Source organism: Tupaia chinensis, unplaced genomic scaffold (assembly GCF_000334495.1).
Source record: "Tupaia chinensis unplaced genomic scaffold, TupChi_1.0 Scaffold000453_1, whole genome shotgun sequence".
Lineage (NCBI taxonomy): Eukaryota > Metazoa > Chordata > Mammalia > Scandentia > Tupaiidae > Tupaia > Tupaia belangeri.
In genome coordinates, this window is record NW_006159960.1 from 552143 (window position 1) to 569716 (window position 17574).

At 36.9% G+C, this 17574-nt stretch overlaps 1 protein-coding gene across 2 annotated transcripts in view; it reads right to left on the reverse strand.

The window, feature by feature from the left end:
• DENND1B (DENN domain containing 1B) overlaps window positions 1–17574 on the reverse strand; it is a 244903-nt gene that overhangs the window by 66082 nt on the left and 161247 nt on the right. For both annotated transcript variants that reach the window (XM_027774545.1, XM_027774546.1), the window contains 2 exons: window positions 16320–16421; window positions 4285–4410 (listed from right to left, as the gene is read on the reverse strand). In XM_027774545.1, the coding sequence (XP_027630346.1) occupies window positions 4285–4410; window positions 16320–16421 (228 nt within the window). The remainder of the gene's footprint in view (window positions 1–4284; window positions 4411–16319; window positions 16422–17574) is intronic.

The window sequence follows — 17574 nt, forward strand, 5'->3', positions numbered from 1 at the left end:
GACTCAAGGAAGCCCAGAAAAGCCTGAGTGATTGAAACAAATGCCGGACCGCACCCTAAGGCTTCAAAGGAATAAACTTGAGTGTAACTTCTATGCTCTTAGACTGGATCATCAAATCTGTGTCTCTGAATGCCCTACGCGGTACTTTAACTCAAGCAAACACTTCTTTACCATTAGCTATTAGTCAAAAATTTGACTTTTATTTTTTAATAACTTGTGACACAAATAATACACAGAGGTATTACTGAAGACCCTTTATTAGTTATTTATTGCAATCATTTAAAAATATTGTCATGTTTATGACAACGTTTTTCTTTCTTAAAGATCAGAGGAGGGTGCTTTAGAATGGAGAAGGGATTGCAACATGGCCATCTCCCCCGGGGGTGATTTCTCACTTTCTGTTTCTCTGTCTCTCTGGAGAGCACACATGCCCTATAGCAAAAGTCTCTCTTAAAATTAAAAACAAACAAACCAAAAAAGTGCAGAGAACACCATAAAAACACCTTTTGTATCCCAGAAAGTCTCAAGCACACCAAACATGTCTGTGGTAGCAACAGTCTCCATCCATATGCAAGCATGAGGAATGAGATGAACGGGTGCCTACACTGTTTTAGCAACCACACACTGAGGGGGAGTAAGTGGTAGTGCATTTCAATACGGATTTGTAAAACTCTAACAAACTGACAGTTACAAATTTCTAAAATGGAAGCATTAAAGGCAAAGATTTAGTGAATTGCCTCTTAAATTATGAATGCCTACTCTGTTTAAATTGTTTGAGCTTAATCACTAAATAAAACCTCCTTACTCACTGATAATGTCTTAAAAAAATATAATTCAAATGAAATCTAAAGGACAACTCCTTTGACTTGTCAGAGGAAGACTGTTAGTAACCAATCTTTACTTTCAAAGTAATTTGCTTTTTATCCATAAGCCAGACTCAAGGAAGCCCAGAAAAGCCTGAGTGATTGAAACAAATGCCGGACCGCACCCTAAGGCTTCAAAGGAATAAACTTGAGTGTAACTTCTATGCTCTTAGACTGGATCATCAAATCTGTGTCTCTGAATGCCCTACGCGGTACTTTAACTCAAGCAAACACTTCTTTACCATTAGCTATTAGTCAAAAATTTGACTTTTATTTTTTAATAACTTGTGACACAAATAATACACAGAGGTATTACTGAAGACCCTTTATTAGTTATTTATTGCAATCATTTAAAAATATTGTCATGTTTATGACAACGTTTTTCTTTCTTAAAGATCAGAGGAGGGTGCTTTTTCTTGTTTATGCTAAAGGCATTTTCCTTATCAAGTTTACTATTTCTAAACTTTCATTTTTCATAATAGCTAACACATAGAGCATTTACTATAAGCCAAGAATTCTTCTAAATACACATGCGAGATCCTTTTACTGTGCAAACAACCTACGAAGCATCATTACCTTAATTTTATTTTTAACAACTGAGAAAACTAAAACACTCACAAGGTTAATCTGCCCCAAATCATACACGTTAGTCACAGAACGAGGATTCACACGCAGGTCCAGAGGCTGGTGCTCTTGGCATTTTTCTTCGATTCTCTTAGCACGTTAGTTTAGCTCACAGTTCTGAATTATTAAAATAACTTGTTGCTAGCTTAAATTCCCCAAAACAAAATACCAATTATTTTCTGTAATCATTTCAGTTTTGTATTTTTCTCTGTCAGGTACAACCTATTTGTCAATCATGCAGTGTGTCATTTAGAGAGTGTAAATTAGACAATGTAAGAAAAGTAACAACATATTGAGAGTTGCTACTCAGACATTCTAACAGCTTAATTTATAAAGTAAGGTACTCTGTTAGCAGTATTGAGCCTTTGTATTTAGCATCTGCATAACAGCATGCAAACACCTTGGAGGACTTTTTCTCCCCATCCTCACACACCTGGCACTCGGCTCCCCAGAGCTACTGCCTTCCTCTCCGAAGCCTTGCAGATTTGAGCCTCCTGGCCAATCTTGCCACTCTTCACTAGGGCCCTTTCAGCCTCACCCCTCAATGACACTGTAACAGCCACACCTGCCTTCCTGCCTTTGGTCTTGCTCAACTCCAATCTAACATGAATATTGCCATCAAAATGATCCCCCTTTTTTTTTTTTAAAGATTTATTTAAATTCTCTTTGTTATCATTATTCTTCAATTTTGACAACAGAGAGACAGACAGAGAGAAAGGGAGAGTGAGAAAGCAAGCCACTAGGTCCAGGACTTGAATAGGGGACAGCCATGTAGAAGGAGTCCAGCGCCTCAACCACCACACTGCATGCTGGCCCCCAAGGTGATCTTTCTAATACCCAATGATGAGCACTTCAATTTGCTCTTTTTCTCAAATCTGAACTGAACAAATTTTAAAATAAAAATGAAAAGAGGGGACCAGCAAATGATGTAATGGTTACATCACTGGACTCCTACACAGTCAATTGTGGTTCAAGTCCCAGACCTGGCAGCTTATATCTCACATCAGGTGTCAGGTGTGTGTGTCTACATGCCCAAGATCTCGAGAAGAGAAGAGAAGGGATTGCGGCATGGCCAGTCCCCCTGGGAGGTGATTTTCCACTTTCTGTCTCTATGTCTTTCTCTCTATCTTTATGGAGAGTGCATGTGTCCTATAGCAAAAATCTCCTGGAACCACCAGGTGGCATAATGGTTACATCACTGGACTCCCATATAGTTGACCCCAGTGTGAATCCTGGACCTGGCGGCTTAAAACTCAGGCCGGGTCTGTATGCACATGTGCCCAAAATCCCAAGAGGAGAATGAAGAAGGGATCGCTGGGTGGCCATCACTCCTGAGGTATAATTTCTCTCTTTCTGTCTCTCTTCCTCCCTCTGGTGAGTGCACACGCCCAATAGGAAAAATCTCACTCTTATAAAAAAAAAAAAATACTCTCTGAAAAAAGAAAAGTGAAAAGAGAAATTGAACTTATACAGATGAACAAATACTTAAATATGGCAAAATTAAGTAAAGTGATATTTTTAACTTTTCCTCCTGTACTATGAATTTCAAATCAATTTCAACTTAATCTGAGTTGATAAAAATTAATTACTAATTTTGTCTATCAAACCCATTTTATAGTTTAATGGACACTGAATAATTTAAAAATGAATATGCTCTCCTATAATATGGATGATGGGTTTCCAGTCTTCTTAAAGGATAAGATCCTTCTATCAACATTTTTTAAAAAAACCTCTCCCATGGGGGTATGTGTACTAGACACAGTACTATGAGTTCTGCAATACTTACAAATACATACATGTTTCAAAAATATCAGCATGGGAGCTAGACATATTCACCTATCTAGAGATGGCTCATCGGCCCAGCCCTTCAAGGACTCCTTCCAATAACTCACTAACCTCCAGAAGTGTAAGAGCCACAGGGCGGGAACCACTAATTCAGAAGTCAGCTTAGAAGACAGAAAACCCATTCTTGGGCATTTACTGCTTCACAGTTTATGACAGAGTTTACATGCCAATCCTGAGGGCCAGACAGGGAGGGTATAAGAATTCTCCTTTTGCTAATAAGAAGATCGAAGTCCAGAGACTAAGAAGATGGGTCAAGGCTGCACAGCTCAGTAATGAAATTCCTACTCGACAGCAGCCCTTCTGCTTATTTATTTTTAGTTCAGTGTTTAAATCTTTTAAAATGAAATCATCTTGCTATGGAAGAATGGAGTTACAGTTGTATAAAACACCCTAACGCACATTAACTAACATTTTAGAGAGAGATACAAATGTATTTCTGGGCAATTAAAAACCATGGCTATAGCTTTGCCTAGTGATTGCTTTTAGGGTATTAAAACAAAAAAAATGGCAAATGAACGAAGAGATGCTAATCAGATAATTCCTCTCTGCTACACATTAGGAAGACAGCAAATTTCCAAATACTGCAAAACATTCCAAGTTCTAATATATTTTTCACTTTCACTTGTCATTCTAAACTCATTAACCGATTCCAATTGGTGAATTTCTTAACCATCTGACAGGATTCATATTAGTTAAGAGGTAAATATTACATTTCTAGAATAAGGAGATAGGCAAAAGAATGAGGTATATTAACTAAAGGTTACTTGAAAAGAATGAAAGACAAAGTCAAGAACTTAAAGATGGAACATGTTTTAAAGCATATTGTTTCAAATTTTCAAAGACTGTCATAATGCTTTTTTAAGGTGCGATATTAAAATGATGCTTTTTTCCTGCCTCATTCCTAAGAGTCATGAAAAAGCAAAGGACAACAGTGACGAAATAAAATGCTTACAGGTTTGTATCTCAGTGCATCTCTGTAGGATCCAAACAAAGCAGCCTGTGCCCTAAGAAAGGCCCTCGCTACTCCATCACCCGTAGCTGTAGACTGCTTCTTCAGTTTATTTTTCAAGGCCGAGACCTGCATGACAGAGAGGAACAGTTAAATTAACACCTCAGAAATTGGTACAGCAAGGTACGAACCCAATCAGCAGGCAAACCACAGTGTCTTCGGGTCAGCCAAAAATTCATCCTCCTCCCTGATAGCTTATCTTTTTAACTGCAGGGAGCACCTGCTGGTCTGTTAATTGAAACGAAAGCAGGAGAGGATAGGAACGCACTAATGCAAATTGGTTTATGCTCTCTCTCTCTCTCTCTCTCTTTTTTTTTTTTGGTAGGCCTCTTGACATAAATAAGCTTTAATTATTTTACAGTAAACTGCTTGTGAGCCACTTTTCTACAGATTTTTAACAATTACGACATGTGTCTACTTGTTTTGAAATGAAGCTGGTTCGGCATCGTTCATTTCTGCTTTGCAAGGTTATTTGTTATTAGTCCTGCAGGATCACTTACCATTTAGTTTTATTTTTGGAAGTCTCATTTGCATATATAATTTTCCAGTCATTGGCTGAATAGTTTTTTGTCGTTATTAGATGAAAAGAGGAGGGAGGAGATAAAGTTATTGAGACCACTTATGAGTGGAGAATTATGTTCTGCAAATGTTACACATTGTCTCATTTAATCTTCACAATAGTCCTTTAAGAAAAGCACTAATGTTCTCATTTATGAATGAAGAAATAAGGCACAAAGATGTGAATTAATTTGTTCTTACTACATAGGTAATAAGTGGCAAAGCTATGACTTAAACCCAGTTCTGTCCAGGGTTTCCCACTACGACATGATGGATCTGAGTTCAACGTCATTGCCTCGCGTATCAGTAATCAGAGTAAAATACTAATGCTTTTAAATCACAGAAAAATTTATTATCTAGGAATTTGCATAGTTTTTAAAAAGCAATTAAAGTTCTTACAATTTTTTGTACATTTTCTATCTTCTAATTTCAAGTACTACGTATTTTAGAGAATACGTATTGTTTACAAATAGGCTTTACTTAGATGAGTTTTTAAGTGAAAATCATTCTCCTGATGTAAATTTTCACTCTTATAAGGGGGTATATGTCTTATGCATCCCATTCACTTCACCTAGTCCTTTCATACAGAACAGAAAACTACGGTCTGTACAATGAACAATACTGATCCTCAAATACATTCCTCATTGATGCTGAAAATGGAAATGTGTAGATGTGTAACAATTTTGTTTTCTGAGAAAATAAGCTGATGAGACAAATTCTGGTTGGGCTGCCCCCTTAACAGAGCACGTTCTTATCCTGACAAAACTACCAGATAAGACATTAATGCCATTTCTCCACAGACAGATGCAAGAAGGAATATTTTTATTTCTTGATGCAAGTAGTCTTCACCACTCTTGTAGATGATGATTGTAATTGAAGTGTCAACCTAATTAACAACTAAACTTTGAATAATGCTAATGAGAAATGCACACAGCATCAGAGGAAAGACCAACTCTACAGGTGATAAACCTTCACAGTAGTGACATTTTCCAGTGTAAAGTCACAGTTACTGTGATCTGATCAAAGAAACAGACCCCCATTGGGTCCAATTATAACCATAGTTTTGAAAAAATCATTGAGTTATGATGTTCATAATCTATGCAGAAAGGCCTTTGCGGTATAGGTCTTCTCCCCATAGCTGTGATCTTTTCAATTTATATCCAAGCTCCGCAGATTCAGATAAAAGTTTAGAGCCTAATTCATTTAGCCCACAAAGTGCATAAACCAGGTTCATTTAAGAGGGAGTTTTTATTATTAAAGCTAACCTCAATAAATGCACATTTTTAGGTAACCCACACATTCAAACAAAAATAGAGTTGAAGGATGCAAAAACAAATCTTCTGACTGAATGCTCTTTATTCTGAAGTTTATAATATTTTTAAGATTAAAATACCTTTAAAAATGAGAATAAATACCAATAGATATATTTAACTACTGTCCCCTCAAAAGAAATATGATAAGAGGAATTTGATTTTAATCTTTTGACATATTATCAAAGGTAAATGAGGTTTTTTTAAAATTTTACTCTAGAATTTATATAAAAAAATTAATGTCACACCTTTTATCTTTGAGAAAGAAAATTCTTCCAAGTGTAATTATTTTTATAAAACATGAAATTGACAGTTGAGTTCTCTGTACATTAAGGACCATAACACATGTGCTCACAGGGAGGGAAGGCAAGCCAAACATCCCTTTGCCTTTATCAGACCAGGTCTTGACAACAGAGTTGCTGCCCGAGTTACCCAGGAGCACTAACCACAGTGCTACAAGCCATTCCAACCCCGTCGTGTGTATGTAGTCTCACATCCAAATTAGATAGTCAGTGATAGTTTCTGGGCTCCCTCCAGATGTGTAGAAAATAGCAGGGGGCGGGGGGGGGGACAATAAAAACTGTGCTGCCCATGAAGGTAGCCATTAGCCACGTGTACTTGAAACATGACTGGTCCAGAGCTGTACTCTCCGTGTAGAACGAATACTATTTGGAAGACTGAATATAAAAAAATCATTTCTATATTGCGTACATGTTGAAGCAATGATATGTTGAATGTAGGGTTAAATAACATAAACCATTAAAGTTAATTTCCCCTGTTTCTTTTGACGTTCATGTGACTTCCTAGAGTACTTAAGCCTACGTTCTGGCTTGTGTTGTATTTCTGTCAGTGTCTTCTACAGGAGCATACCAGCAACGTTCACACGGCTCTGTGATGCTACACGCTACAAAGCTAGGAATGTGGCTACATTTTCCTTTGTCTAGGCCTACAGTATTCTGCAAACCACATAAAAAGTGTTTTTCCTTGAGCTACCGCAGTCGGCTCCGCCTGTCGGTAGACCTCGGGGTGATCTTCAGAGACCAGAGGGCAGCAAGTTAAGTGTTTCTATATGCATAAATAAATGCTCAGAGTAATTAAAAATGAAATTGTTCTTAAAATTCAGCTTCAGAATGAGGATATTAATCTAATATAAAATGATTAGGTCAACTGTGCTGTTTTCCTGGCCTTTAGATCAGCGGAGTAAATTACCACCAGTTACCACTGCCCTTAGCAGTGCTAATTAGCTTGTAGCAGTTTTTATCTATAAAATGAAGTTGTCTCTGCATTCATTCAACACCTGATCTGGGACATACCATTTTCTGCTTTAATTTCCAAACTTCTAAGTTACTTCGGAAATAACGTGCATATTGCCATGAAATCCTAAAAGTCAGACCCACATACGACTCTGAATTCAGAGAAGCGTGCGGAAGCTCAGTCGTAAGGCAGTTCTCACATAACACTTCCAACACTAAACATGTGTCAATGGTTTCCTTTTCATTCTTAAAAAAGTTAAACTAGTCTCAATCTTCAATGGCTAAGATTATTTCAGAACTGAAATTTTATCTTGCTGCTTTAAGTTTTCAGTCTGCAAATAATTTCTTTAGTCTAAGGTATTATTAGGTATTATTATTATTATTATTAGGTATTGATTAGGTATTGACAAAAAAAGTGAAAACTAAGTGAGAAATAAACATCATTTCATCACTCTTACCAAATGTTTAAGTTCCTTTCATATGATGAGAACTCAGTCCTCAAGAAGCCTTCTTTGGGAGGAATTATAACCTAAATTTTAGCATAAGTGGGGCTCGCTGTGGAATGAGTAATGTCATCACCAATTCTCTAGTTGCACCCTCTTCGCACTGCACTGACTGTAAATAAAAGGAGCTCCCGTGAGAAACTGAGCTGATAGTTTAAGAGTGCAAGCCGTACGCAAAGGTCTGAGTAATGAAGTAATTACACGGACTGGGAGTAAGTCAGCCAGAGAGGGGACCTTCAGGCTGGGTTTTCCAGGAGGTGACAGGTTGTTCTCTCACTGACGTCTAGATGCATCTTTCCAGTAAAAATAAATTAGCTCTACCTAGAAATTATAATTTCTCTTTTTAGGACCATGAAGAGAAACATCAGGGTAAAGGAGAAATGGTAGAAAGAGTTCAGAACAGTATTTGGGTGACATATTTACTAGGTAACTGAACTGTACTCTAGAAACTACATACATTCAGAAGAGTTAAGTCTCAAATAATCACCTGCTTTAGCTAGAAAGTTAAAACATGTTCTATGGTTATCACCTGGATTACATATTAAATCCCTACACTGGTTTACCTTTACTAATGCTCAGGTTTATTTTTTTTTTTAAGAAAGAAAATGAACACTTCCCTCCTAATATAGTAACTGTCTAATGCACCTCTATTTTAGGATTAAGAGTAGCCAAGAGCCATCAGCAGGTATTCGATGGAAAGCATATGATGCACTTGCCAATGGAAGGTATCATTATATTGTTTCTTTATATGCTTAAACTGCCCGTCAAACCTTAACTCATATGGCATCACCTAAAGCTATTTCCTTTCAAAGACATGTTAATATTAAACTGAAAGGGGGTGAGCGGGTTGCATGGTGGTTAAGGCACTGGACTCCCACATGGCTGACCATAGTTTGAGTCCCAGACCTGGCAATTTGCTTTCTCACCTTCTTACTCTCTTGCTCTCGTTTTCTCCCTCCCTCCCTTCCTCTGTCTCTCTCAAGCACACATGTCCTACAAGAAACTTAACAATAATAATAAATATCTAAAAAATTAAACAATTGCTCTTTCTCCACCTCAATCTCCATATCATGCCTCTGTCACTTCCACTCTCTCAGTTGCTCCAAAAGGACACTGTAGATCTTCCTGGCACTTCACCCTTCCTTAGCACCCATATACGGACCACTCCCAAACCCACCAGTTTGTCATCTGGTACAGATTTTACATCTTTTCCTCACATCCCTGTCATTGTCAGGTTCATGCAACTCTTTATCTTTCACTTTAGCCACTGTGAATCATCCCCTAACTGATCTTCCCACCTGTCTCTTTCCAGGGAGCTTGAAGACCTAGAACCCAAGATGCTATTTTTTTTTTAACTCAAAGTGGATCACACTACTCCTTTGCTAAAAACCTACAACTAACTTCCAATGAAATCTAAAGGTCTTTAACAAGGACTGTAGGTCTTCTGTGACCTTGCATGCCTATCTCTACAACCTTGCTTTGCATAATTCTCTCTTGTTCATCTCCCTACAGCTACTCAGGCCATCTTCCCATTGCCTGACTTCACCACCCTCTTTCCCACAGAAGCTTTGTACTGGCTATTCCTCCTCCTCTTCCTGCAGCTTTGCCTGCTTCCTTACACTCATCATTCAGGCACTTGTGCAGAAGGATGATCCTGACACACTGAGTGTGGCTGGACCACAAAAGGTTGATCTGAATTGATAGACTGAAAAGAATGGTCTTTCTGTCTAGCTAAAATTATTTTCACTTCTGCTTACTGTCAGTGCACCAACATCCACCCTACCCTTTTTGGCCATGGAAATCCTAAGTTTTGACTGGTGCAGGTTGAAACTGAGTTGATCCAGCTATTTCCCAACACCTCCATGACTTCGTGTGACCATGTGGCTGGGTTCAGACAAATGGAATGTAAGCTGAGGAATGTGCTGCTTTCAGGCTACCTCCCCAAAAGGGAAATGAATCCCCTTCTGTGGACTCCCCCCCTTTCATGTGGGGTAAGGCACACAAAGAGCAGGATGGTAGCTACCTGAAGCCTGGAGACGGGGGCTCTGGGTCGAGGACGGCAGAGCCGTCTCACAACTGATCTCTTAATTTAACAACTTATCTCTTAATTGTTAGAAAGAAATCAACTTTTATTTTGATCCAAAAATGGGCAGATAGGTCCCTCTATTATAGCAGCTTAGCCTGTACATTAATTAATATACTAGCAAAAGGAAAAACAAAAAGTACAAAGGATACCTGAGCGATATAAAATAAGAAGACAGACCAAGCTTTTGACGGCTTCCTGAAATCCTGTTCTCAACACAACTGGAACAGCCTCGGGTTCTCACCAGGCCATGAGACCAGTGAGCCCCCAGCTTGCTGCCTTTACTTTTGTGCTGGAGAAGGAGAACACCAGAGTTCTCAGGAATCAATACACTTCCTTGAGGTACCACAAGCACACAGCTTTTTCTGTTGTAACAAAGCCTAAATCATGCTCGGCCTACTTATCTCACGTTTAATCTAGAGTACAATAGGATGCCCCGAATACTGTCTCTCACTGCACCCTATTCCTTCCTGTATGACGTCTGCCTCACTTCGCCATCTTTAGATGAGTGTTGGCACAACGTAAGCTCCAAAAGTGAGGGCGTATGTTTTCTTGCTCACCACTATAGCCCTACTCTTAGCACAACAGTGGCACATAGTAGCTGCTTGATGAATATTTGTGGAATGTACGTACACCACCTGTCCCAGGCACGCTCGACATTTATTGCTCTAGTTTACACAACTAGGACATCTGCAATGGGACTCAGGAGCATGATTTCTTTAAAGTTCACCAGGTCATTAAGGTATCGGTAAGATCTGGTAACATTATAACGTTGCTCAAAATATTATACACACACAAAAAAAGCTTCCTGAACATGGAAAAGTCACGAATTTAGAGAACAAGAATTGAAAATAATTGTAGAAGCCTAAATCAAGGCTTACTTTTTCTTTTGACTATTCACAGTGTGGAGAGGTGTATGCTACTCGGTAAACACGGTGGGGGTCCGGGGCACCAGAAGGAAGGTTAGCTATTTTAGTTGGAAATGAAAAGCCACGAGAAAGCCAAGGAAGTTTAGGGGCACTGAAAATCACTAAAAGTAATGGACAATAAATCAGCTTTAGAATGGCACAGCTTTAGCGATGGCCAGGGGGACCAAAGCCGGGATCGCTGCGGAGTAAGGAAGCTTCTTTCTCAGTTCAGAGAAAATAACAAGATAGTTTAAGTGTTTGGAAGCACAGCTAAAGCGTTGGGTTTGGTTTTGTTTACAATTTACGTTTTTTAAATACACATACACATCCCCCCAAAAAAGGAGAAAAAATAGCAAAATCTAGCAAAATCTATCACATTTTGCCTACAAACAAAAAAAAAAGGGTAAATAATCACATTTCTAAAAAATAACTAAGAGCGGTGTGTTTCCACGGACACTGGGGTCAGTGTGCAGAAGCAGTGGCCACCGCCCCACATCCCTTTTCCAGAGACAGGAACTAAAAGGCTGCACTCAGAGTCAAAGAAGAACCTTTTAAATATGCTTCTTGGTTTCCTCTTTCCGTGATTACAAGTTAAATGAAAATGTCCTTGTAAAATTTTCTAGGAGATAATGGATATGGGGACTTTGAAAACAAAGTTCTATTACAAAAGATAAACCAAGTAGAGCACGATTTCTCTGCAACAATCACTTATTGAACGCCTACTTTTACAGAGCTCCACACCAGGCTGGGGAGGGGGCAGCGCACGGGAAGCCTGAGTACCGACAGCTGCTGCTTCTGGGGAAAAATGGAAACTATATGTCTCCTGAAGTCTACACTATCAACTACGTAAGGCGTTTTCCAAATTATTCTAGACGCTAAATTGTGTTATCTTTCTAACCGGGCCACTCCAGAAATTTCCTAAGAACTTCACTTACCATCAAACATGATAAGGATTATAGCCATGCTGTGGCAAATCTGGAACTAATAGACTATCCTCTGGGGCCCTTTTTATTTCTCTTTATAACACATATCATGATGATTTAACATGTTAAACCTTCAAGTTAGATTAAAGGAACTATTCAATAATTTTAATATATCTATGACAATTTGTATGGCTGTAAGAGTTTGTATACTTTAATAATTTTTCAAAAGCTGGTTTTAAAATTCTCTGAAGCAGCCAATTCTTTTCCAAATGTATTCCCAAATTAATAAACTGACTTGAATGTAGATACCCATAGATCTGATTTAATGCCGCTGTTTTAAGAGTTTTCTCTAGTGTAGGCTTCTACGGACTTCTGAACTCTTCAGAACAATTGGTGCCTTTCCTTTCCATAACACAATAAAGCCGTTAATACACTCCATATGGTGCTCGAAAGCTCGTCTGCAGCATGCATGGTCTTTCAGATATATCGTTTATTTTTCAATGCTTCCGTAACGAAGTAGGCTTCATACCAAATACCGCCTTCCTGTAGCATACGGTGGCCTACAGTGAATCTTCGATGACTCCTAAGTGCAGTGTGTTTTCTACTCACTCTCACTACAGAAAACAGAAAATTATTTTCCAATCGTATTACATGTAAGATGAAAATAAAGTTTTAAAAACAATGCTGAGAATCTGCATTTAATGAACTGAGAATGGCAAATACGTTCTATATTAAATTTTAAAGAGTTGTTCACTACGTTGAATGTCACAGTGACGTGAAAGGAGCCATGGGCTAGTCCAGGGTGCTGGTCTGAGGATCGACTACATGAACGAGGTACACCATTAACAGGACACCTGGTTCCATGACATATGTCTGTGCCTTCATTTTCTCCTAGGAATCAGCACATTGACTGTCTCAGAGTACATTTGTTTTTATAATCTAAAGAGTTAAAATGATTTAAATACAATACAGGTCAAAATTCACTTGCTTGCTGTAATGAATATTCTAATGCATGTAACTTTTTCAAGCATCAGTTGGAGCCTGCTTTCATCTGTAGGACTTGTTTATAATTGTTTAATATTCATATGAGAATAGATTTTCTATATCCTATCATAATTCTAATTACTAGCTTAATTTTCTAATAAGTGGGTTATCCTACTTAACATTTTTGAAATATTATCAGTACATCAAATTACTTTTTTAAATCTTAATGATAAAAACTAAAATGAACAGCGATAACTTGGAAATGCAACATTTTAAAATATAATGCCTATATATTTGGAATGGGAGGTTTTCAATACTTCCTCTTTTTCAATTAAGATGACTTTGAGATCCTGAATGTAGTATGTGATTGAATATTGCATTTTTCCACCCTCATAAACTACCACAGTAACACCAACTTTGATTGATACTGTTAGCACTAAAATTTATGCATTTTACTTCGATACCCTCCAACTACATATGTTTGAAAGGCACCTACCTGGCATAGCCACTCAAAAATAAAGTCATAATATATTCCTTGACGAAAACTACAAAAGTATATTTGAAGGAATCACCTGCCTTAAAAAGTTATTCTATGTAATAATCAATATCATTAAAATCACTCCCAATAAAATAATTGTTTTTTTTTCTTTTAATGATCCAAATCTATAGTGAAATGATGAAATCGAAAAACAAGTGTTCTTGTCAGAAGACAGGAAGAGAGTTCTGCCCTCTCCCTTAAGGAAAACAAAGGATTCCTGAAAGCTTTGCCCTGATTTATTTTTCCAATTTTAAATACCTTAAGAGTAGCGGAACTGCTACTGGCATGGTAGTATTTCTAACAGTCAATAAATCTAAAATATTATGTGTGAATATTGGAATGAAGCCATTAAGAAGATTACAGCATGCAACACAGCAGAGGGTCCACAGGAAAAAAGAACCAGTAATTCGGGACAACTGTGACCACTGACCTTCAAACAGCCAAGACCACTGGTCAACCTGACACAGTAATAGAGAACACATGCACAGAAAGTCATCTAGCCTGTAAGGATAATTTAAACGCTTTGGTGAATGATTTTAAAAGGCCCTTCATTTAAATCTCAGTTAACTTATTAGACAATCAAACAATACCAACAAGTAATTTTTTTCAGCCTTCAGGTATGCTGTATTCATTCAAATCTCACACAAAAAAAAATTCCAGGAAGATCATCCGTGAGTTTAACACGTCTCAGTTAAAACATTTACTGTTGTAAAAATAGGATTTGAGACTTTATGGTATTTCCTCCGGAACTACAAAAGATAGCCTAGGAAATCTGATGGAAAAGCTAAATTCATTAGATCTCTAATATTTAGATTAAATAATCAACTCAAATAGTTTTATGTAATAAATATAACTTTTAAAAATACCTCATACTTTCAATAGATGGTCTTAGTGCCATCTCAGAATTATTATGATTGCCCCCTTCTTCAGATTTGTCTGTAAGTCTGTCGTCCTTAATTTCAAGCATGCAATCGAGCTATACTACACTTTTTAACCTATTTTTTAATATCCCATACGTTTAGCCATAATGTTGCATAGATATAAATTACAAAGTGGTCCCTTCTGTATTTTACATTTATAAATACTGTTTGACTTCCCCATACACTTAAATAGTGTTTTAGTTAACAAATGAATACTAGAAAAGTAGTCATTCTCAATTAAGAATTACCCAGCCTCCCCCCAAAATTTTTTTAAAACTATTTTTCTTAAAAATCATCTATCACTGGACATAACAATGAACACTTTAGTGACATATACAGAAAAAGTGAATTTCTTTCTTGTTTGCTTGCTCTTCTTCTTCTTTTTTTTTTAATAAAAAAATCCTTTTTCTCCTTAGGGCTTTAATAGTAGGAGATACGTGCCCATGAAGAAAACATTCTTAAATGTTGGGATTCTATTTCCATTTTTCTATCCAGTGAAGAATACTTTGGTGGATTTCTAAATGAAAAATTCTAATTATTTCTGGCAGCATTTGTAAAATTTTGTAACGAAGCAACGAAGCAATCTAGTTATAATGATCTAAGAAGACAACTGTTCACTAGCCTGGGTTTGAATTCATTCATACATAACATAATTTTTACTTTAGTTCTAATGTGTTTCAAGGTCAGCAAGTATGTTATTTGGGGGCATAAATAATCTGATTTTGACTTTAAAATATTTTTCTATCACTAACCATGGAAACAAGCAAGCCTGGTACTGTTGTTACATTGTTTTGAGTTGGGACTTCTTAAATTCACTTTTTCAAACTCCCTAGTAATGGATTTCAAAGTACTTGCAATATGACAGAAAAATCTATCCTGAGAGAGGTTTTTATTCCCAAATTTTAATCACTAAAAAGAATAAGTGCTTTGATTCTTTTTCTAAAAAGGGAGAGCTATTTTAACTTAGGACTATGCCATCGAGATGTTTTTAAACAGCCATCATAATATATACATCAGCAGTATAGTACTAGGTTGCATGTTTGCCCTGTACTAAGGAATACGACGGCCCGAAAATGCCGTTTGGGAGACTATTTAACATGAAATACAGAATACAGCCCATTAGAAGCTGCAGACACACACGCACGCACACGCGCTCACACAAACTGCAAGATCAAAGACCAGAAGAGAACTGGCACTTAATTTATCAGCCTTTACAGACAAAAGACAGTTTTCGTCATTTCAAAAGGATCAGATGTCTTTTATGACAAACTGGGTTTGCAGTTTAATTTACAAATAGAATTCTAAGTAAGCAGTCTTTGCTCTGCCAAAGCAAATGACAAACAGTGTAGGTTTTCATTCTTGCGGCCCTCAGCAGGATAGAAAAGATTAAAATAAAACTGAAATAATTTAGAGAAAACAAATAAATGTTTCAGAAAGTTGAGGGAGATCAAAGCCAGAATTTTCTGACCCCAACTGTACAAGCATTTCTTATTATATTGACCAGTAACATCAGATCATTAATTAAAAGGAAAAGCGCTGGCAGGTGGCAGGGAAGCAAAAGCCGATAATTGGCCCCCTTCTTCTTCTTGCCTTCAAAAACTCTCTCATTCTTTTGCAAGACATGCCACTAGGCAGACAGAAATGCCTACTTTGTAATATAATGATTAAGATGAGATGAAGAGACTTAGGTTTAAAGAAACTCTGCCTAATGAATGCATCGAGCTTTTTAATTATAATCCTACTCCTACAATAAGGGTATGATGTTCCATTCAACATGTCCTCAACTGCCAAAAGGGAAAAATATTAAATATAGAATCGACACTGATTCCTCTCACATCCCATACACACACACCCAGTCCTTTTCTTTCAGACAGAAATAGTGGGGGAAATCACTCAGTCATTCGAGGGTCCAGGAGAAAACATTTGTTCACCATCACTCAGTCATTCAAGGGTCCGGGAGGAAACGTTTGTTCACCACGAGGTGCCCTTCAGACTTACCACATCACTGGGTAGGTTGCTCAAGTCGTTAAATGGTGATTCTAAAGTGTTCGTGTCAACATTCAACATGACCACATCTTCCAATGACTTATTTTTCACTCTCTGTTTGAAAAACACAATTATGAATAAGAATCTTAGTATATTTTCCTTATAAAACTATGATGAGTTTGGAAACACAGAAAACACACACACATATGTATCTTACAGCATTTGGCTTGGGAAAAGAAAAAAGACAGTTCCTACATAACTGAAAAATGGAAACAACTTTGCTTTCTGTGACTATAACCCATTCAAAAAGATCTGGTAAAGATGCTTAAAAGAGAATATCTGCTCATGTAATATGGAATATAATTTAATTATCAAAGCACTATCACAACAAAGACTTACTGTAGAATAGGAACAGCTACAGCAAACCATAAGAACAGATCATTTAAATTTTACCAGTTGGATTTCAGCCCCACGATATAGGAATCTGGCCAGCTCTTCTCTTATTGTTAGTATACATCATATTACAGGGATAACATAAACCAATAAACAATACCGCACTGCTAAATTAATTTTAAATTAACAAACCTTTTCTCTGTATTTCCATATCATTCGGCATAAGTTAATGAGGAGAAATGAAAATGGAACCAGAGAAAATAATAGGACCACAAGAATTTTTTTGTATTTTTCACAGGAATTTCAATACAAAGGATCAACTGCAATAGCCTATCAGGTTGTCTTAATAGTTTGCAAGCTTAGTCAAAGTGGTAAAATTATCTCAATATGCATAAAATTACAGTAAATTATAATTTTATCAACTTTTAAATTCTTAAAGGAAATATTTACGTTTTTTCTTGATTAAAATAAAATGTATATTTAAACAATTCATAAAATTCTATTAGTCTTATTTAAATTACAGCAAATAATACCATTCCTCAGTAACAGATAAGGTATTATACAATTGAACTCAGAATTCTAAAATTGTGTGAGGGAACTGTAAAAGTTCACAGGAAAACAGAATTAAAGTACAAGCTTATTTTGGTACAAAAACTTTGAAATCCATGCATAGTTTTTCCATAACATGTATTTTTCCATTACTTGTTGAAGACCCCTCACGTTGGTCAACTAACAATATGCCAATATTTTTGAAAGAGATATTCTAGAATAGCAATTTTTGAAAATTTCTACTTAAAGACCCTAAATTCAAATTAGCCAAACTGATTATTTTGAGCTGCTCATGACTGAAATTTCTCTAATCCATTAGAATTTC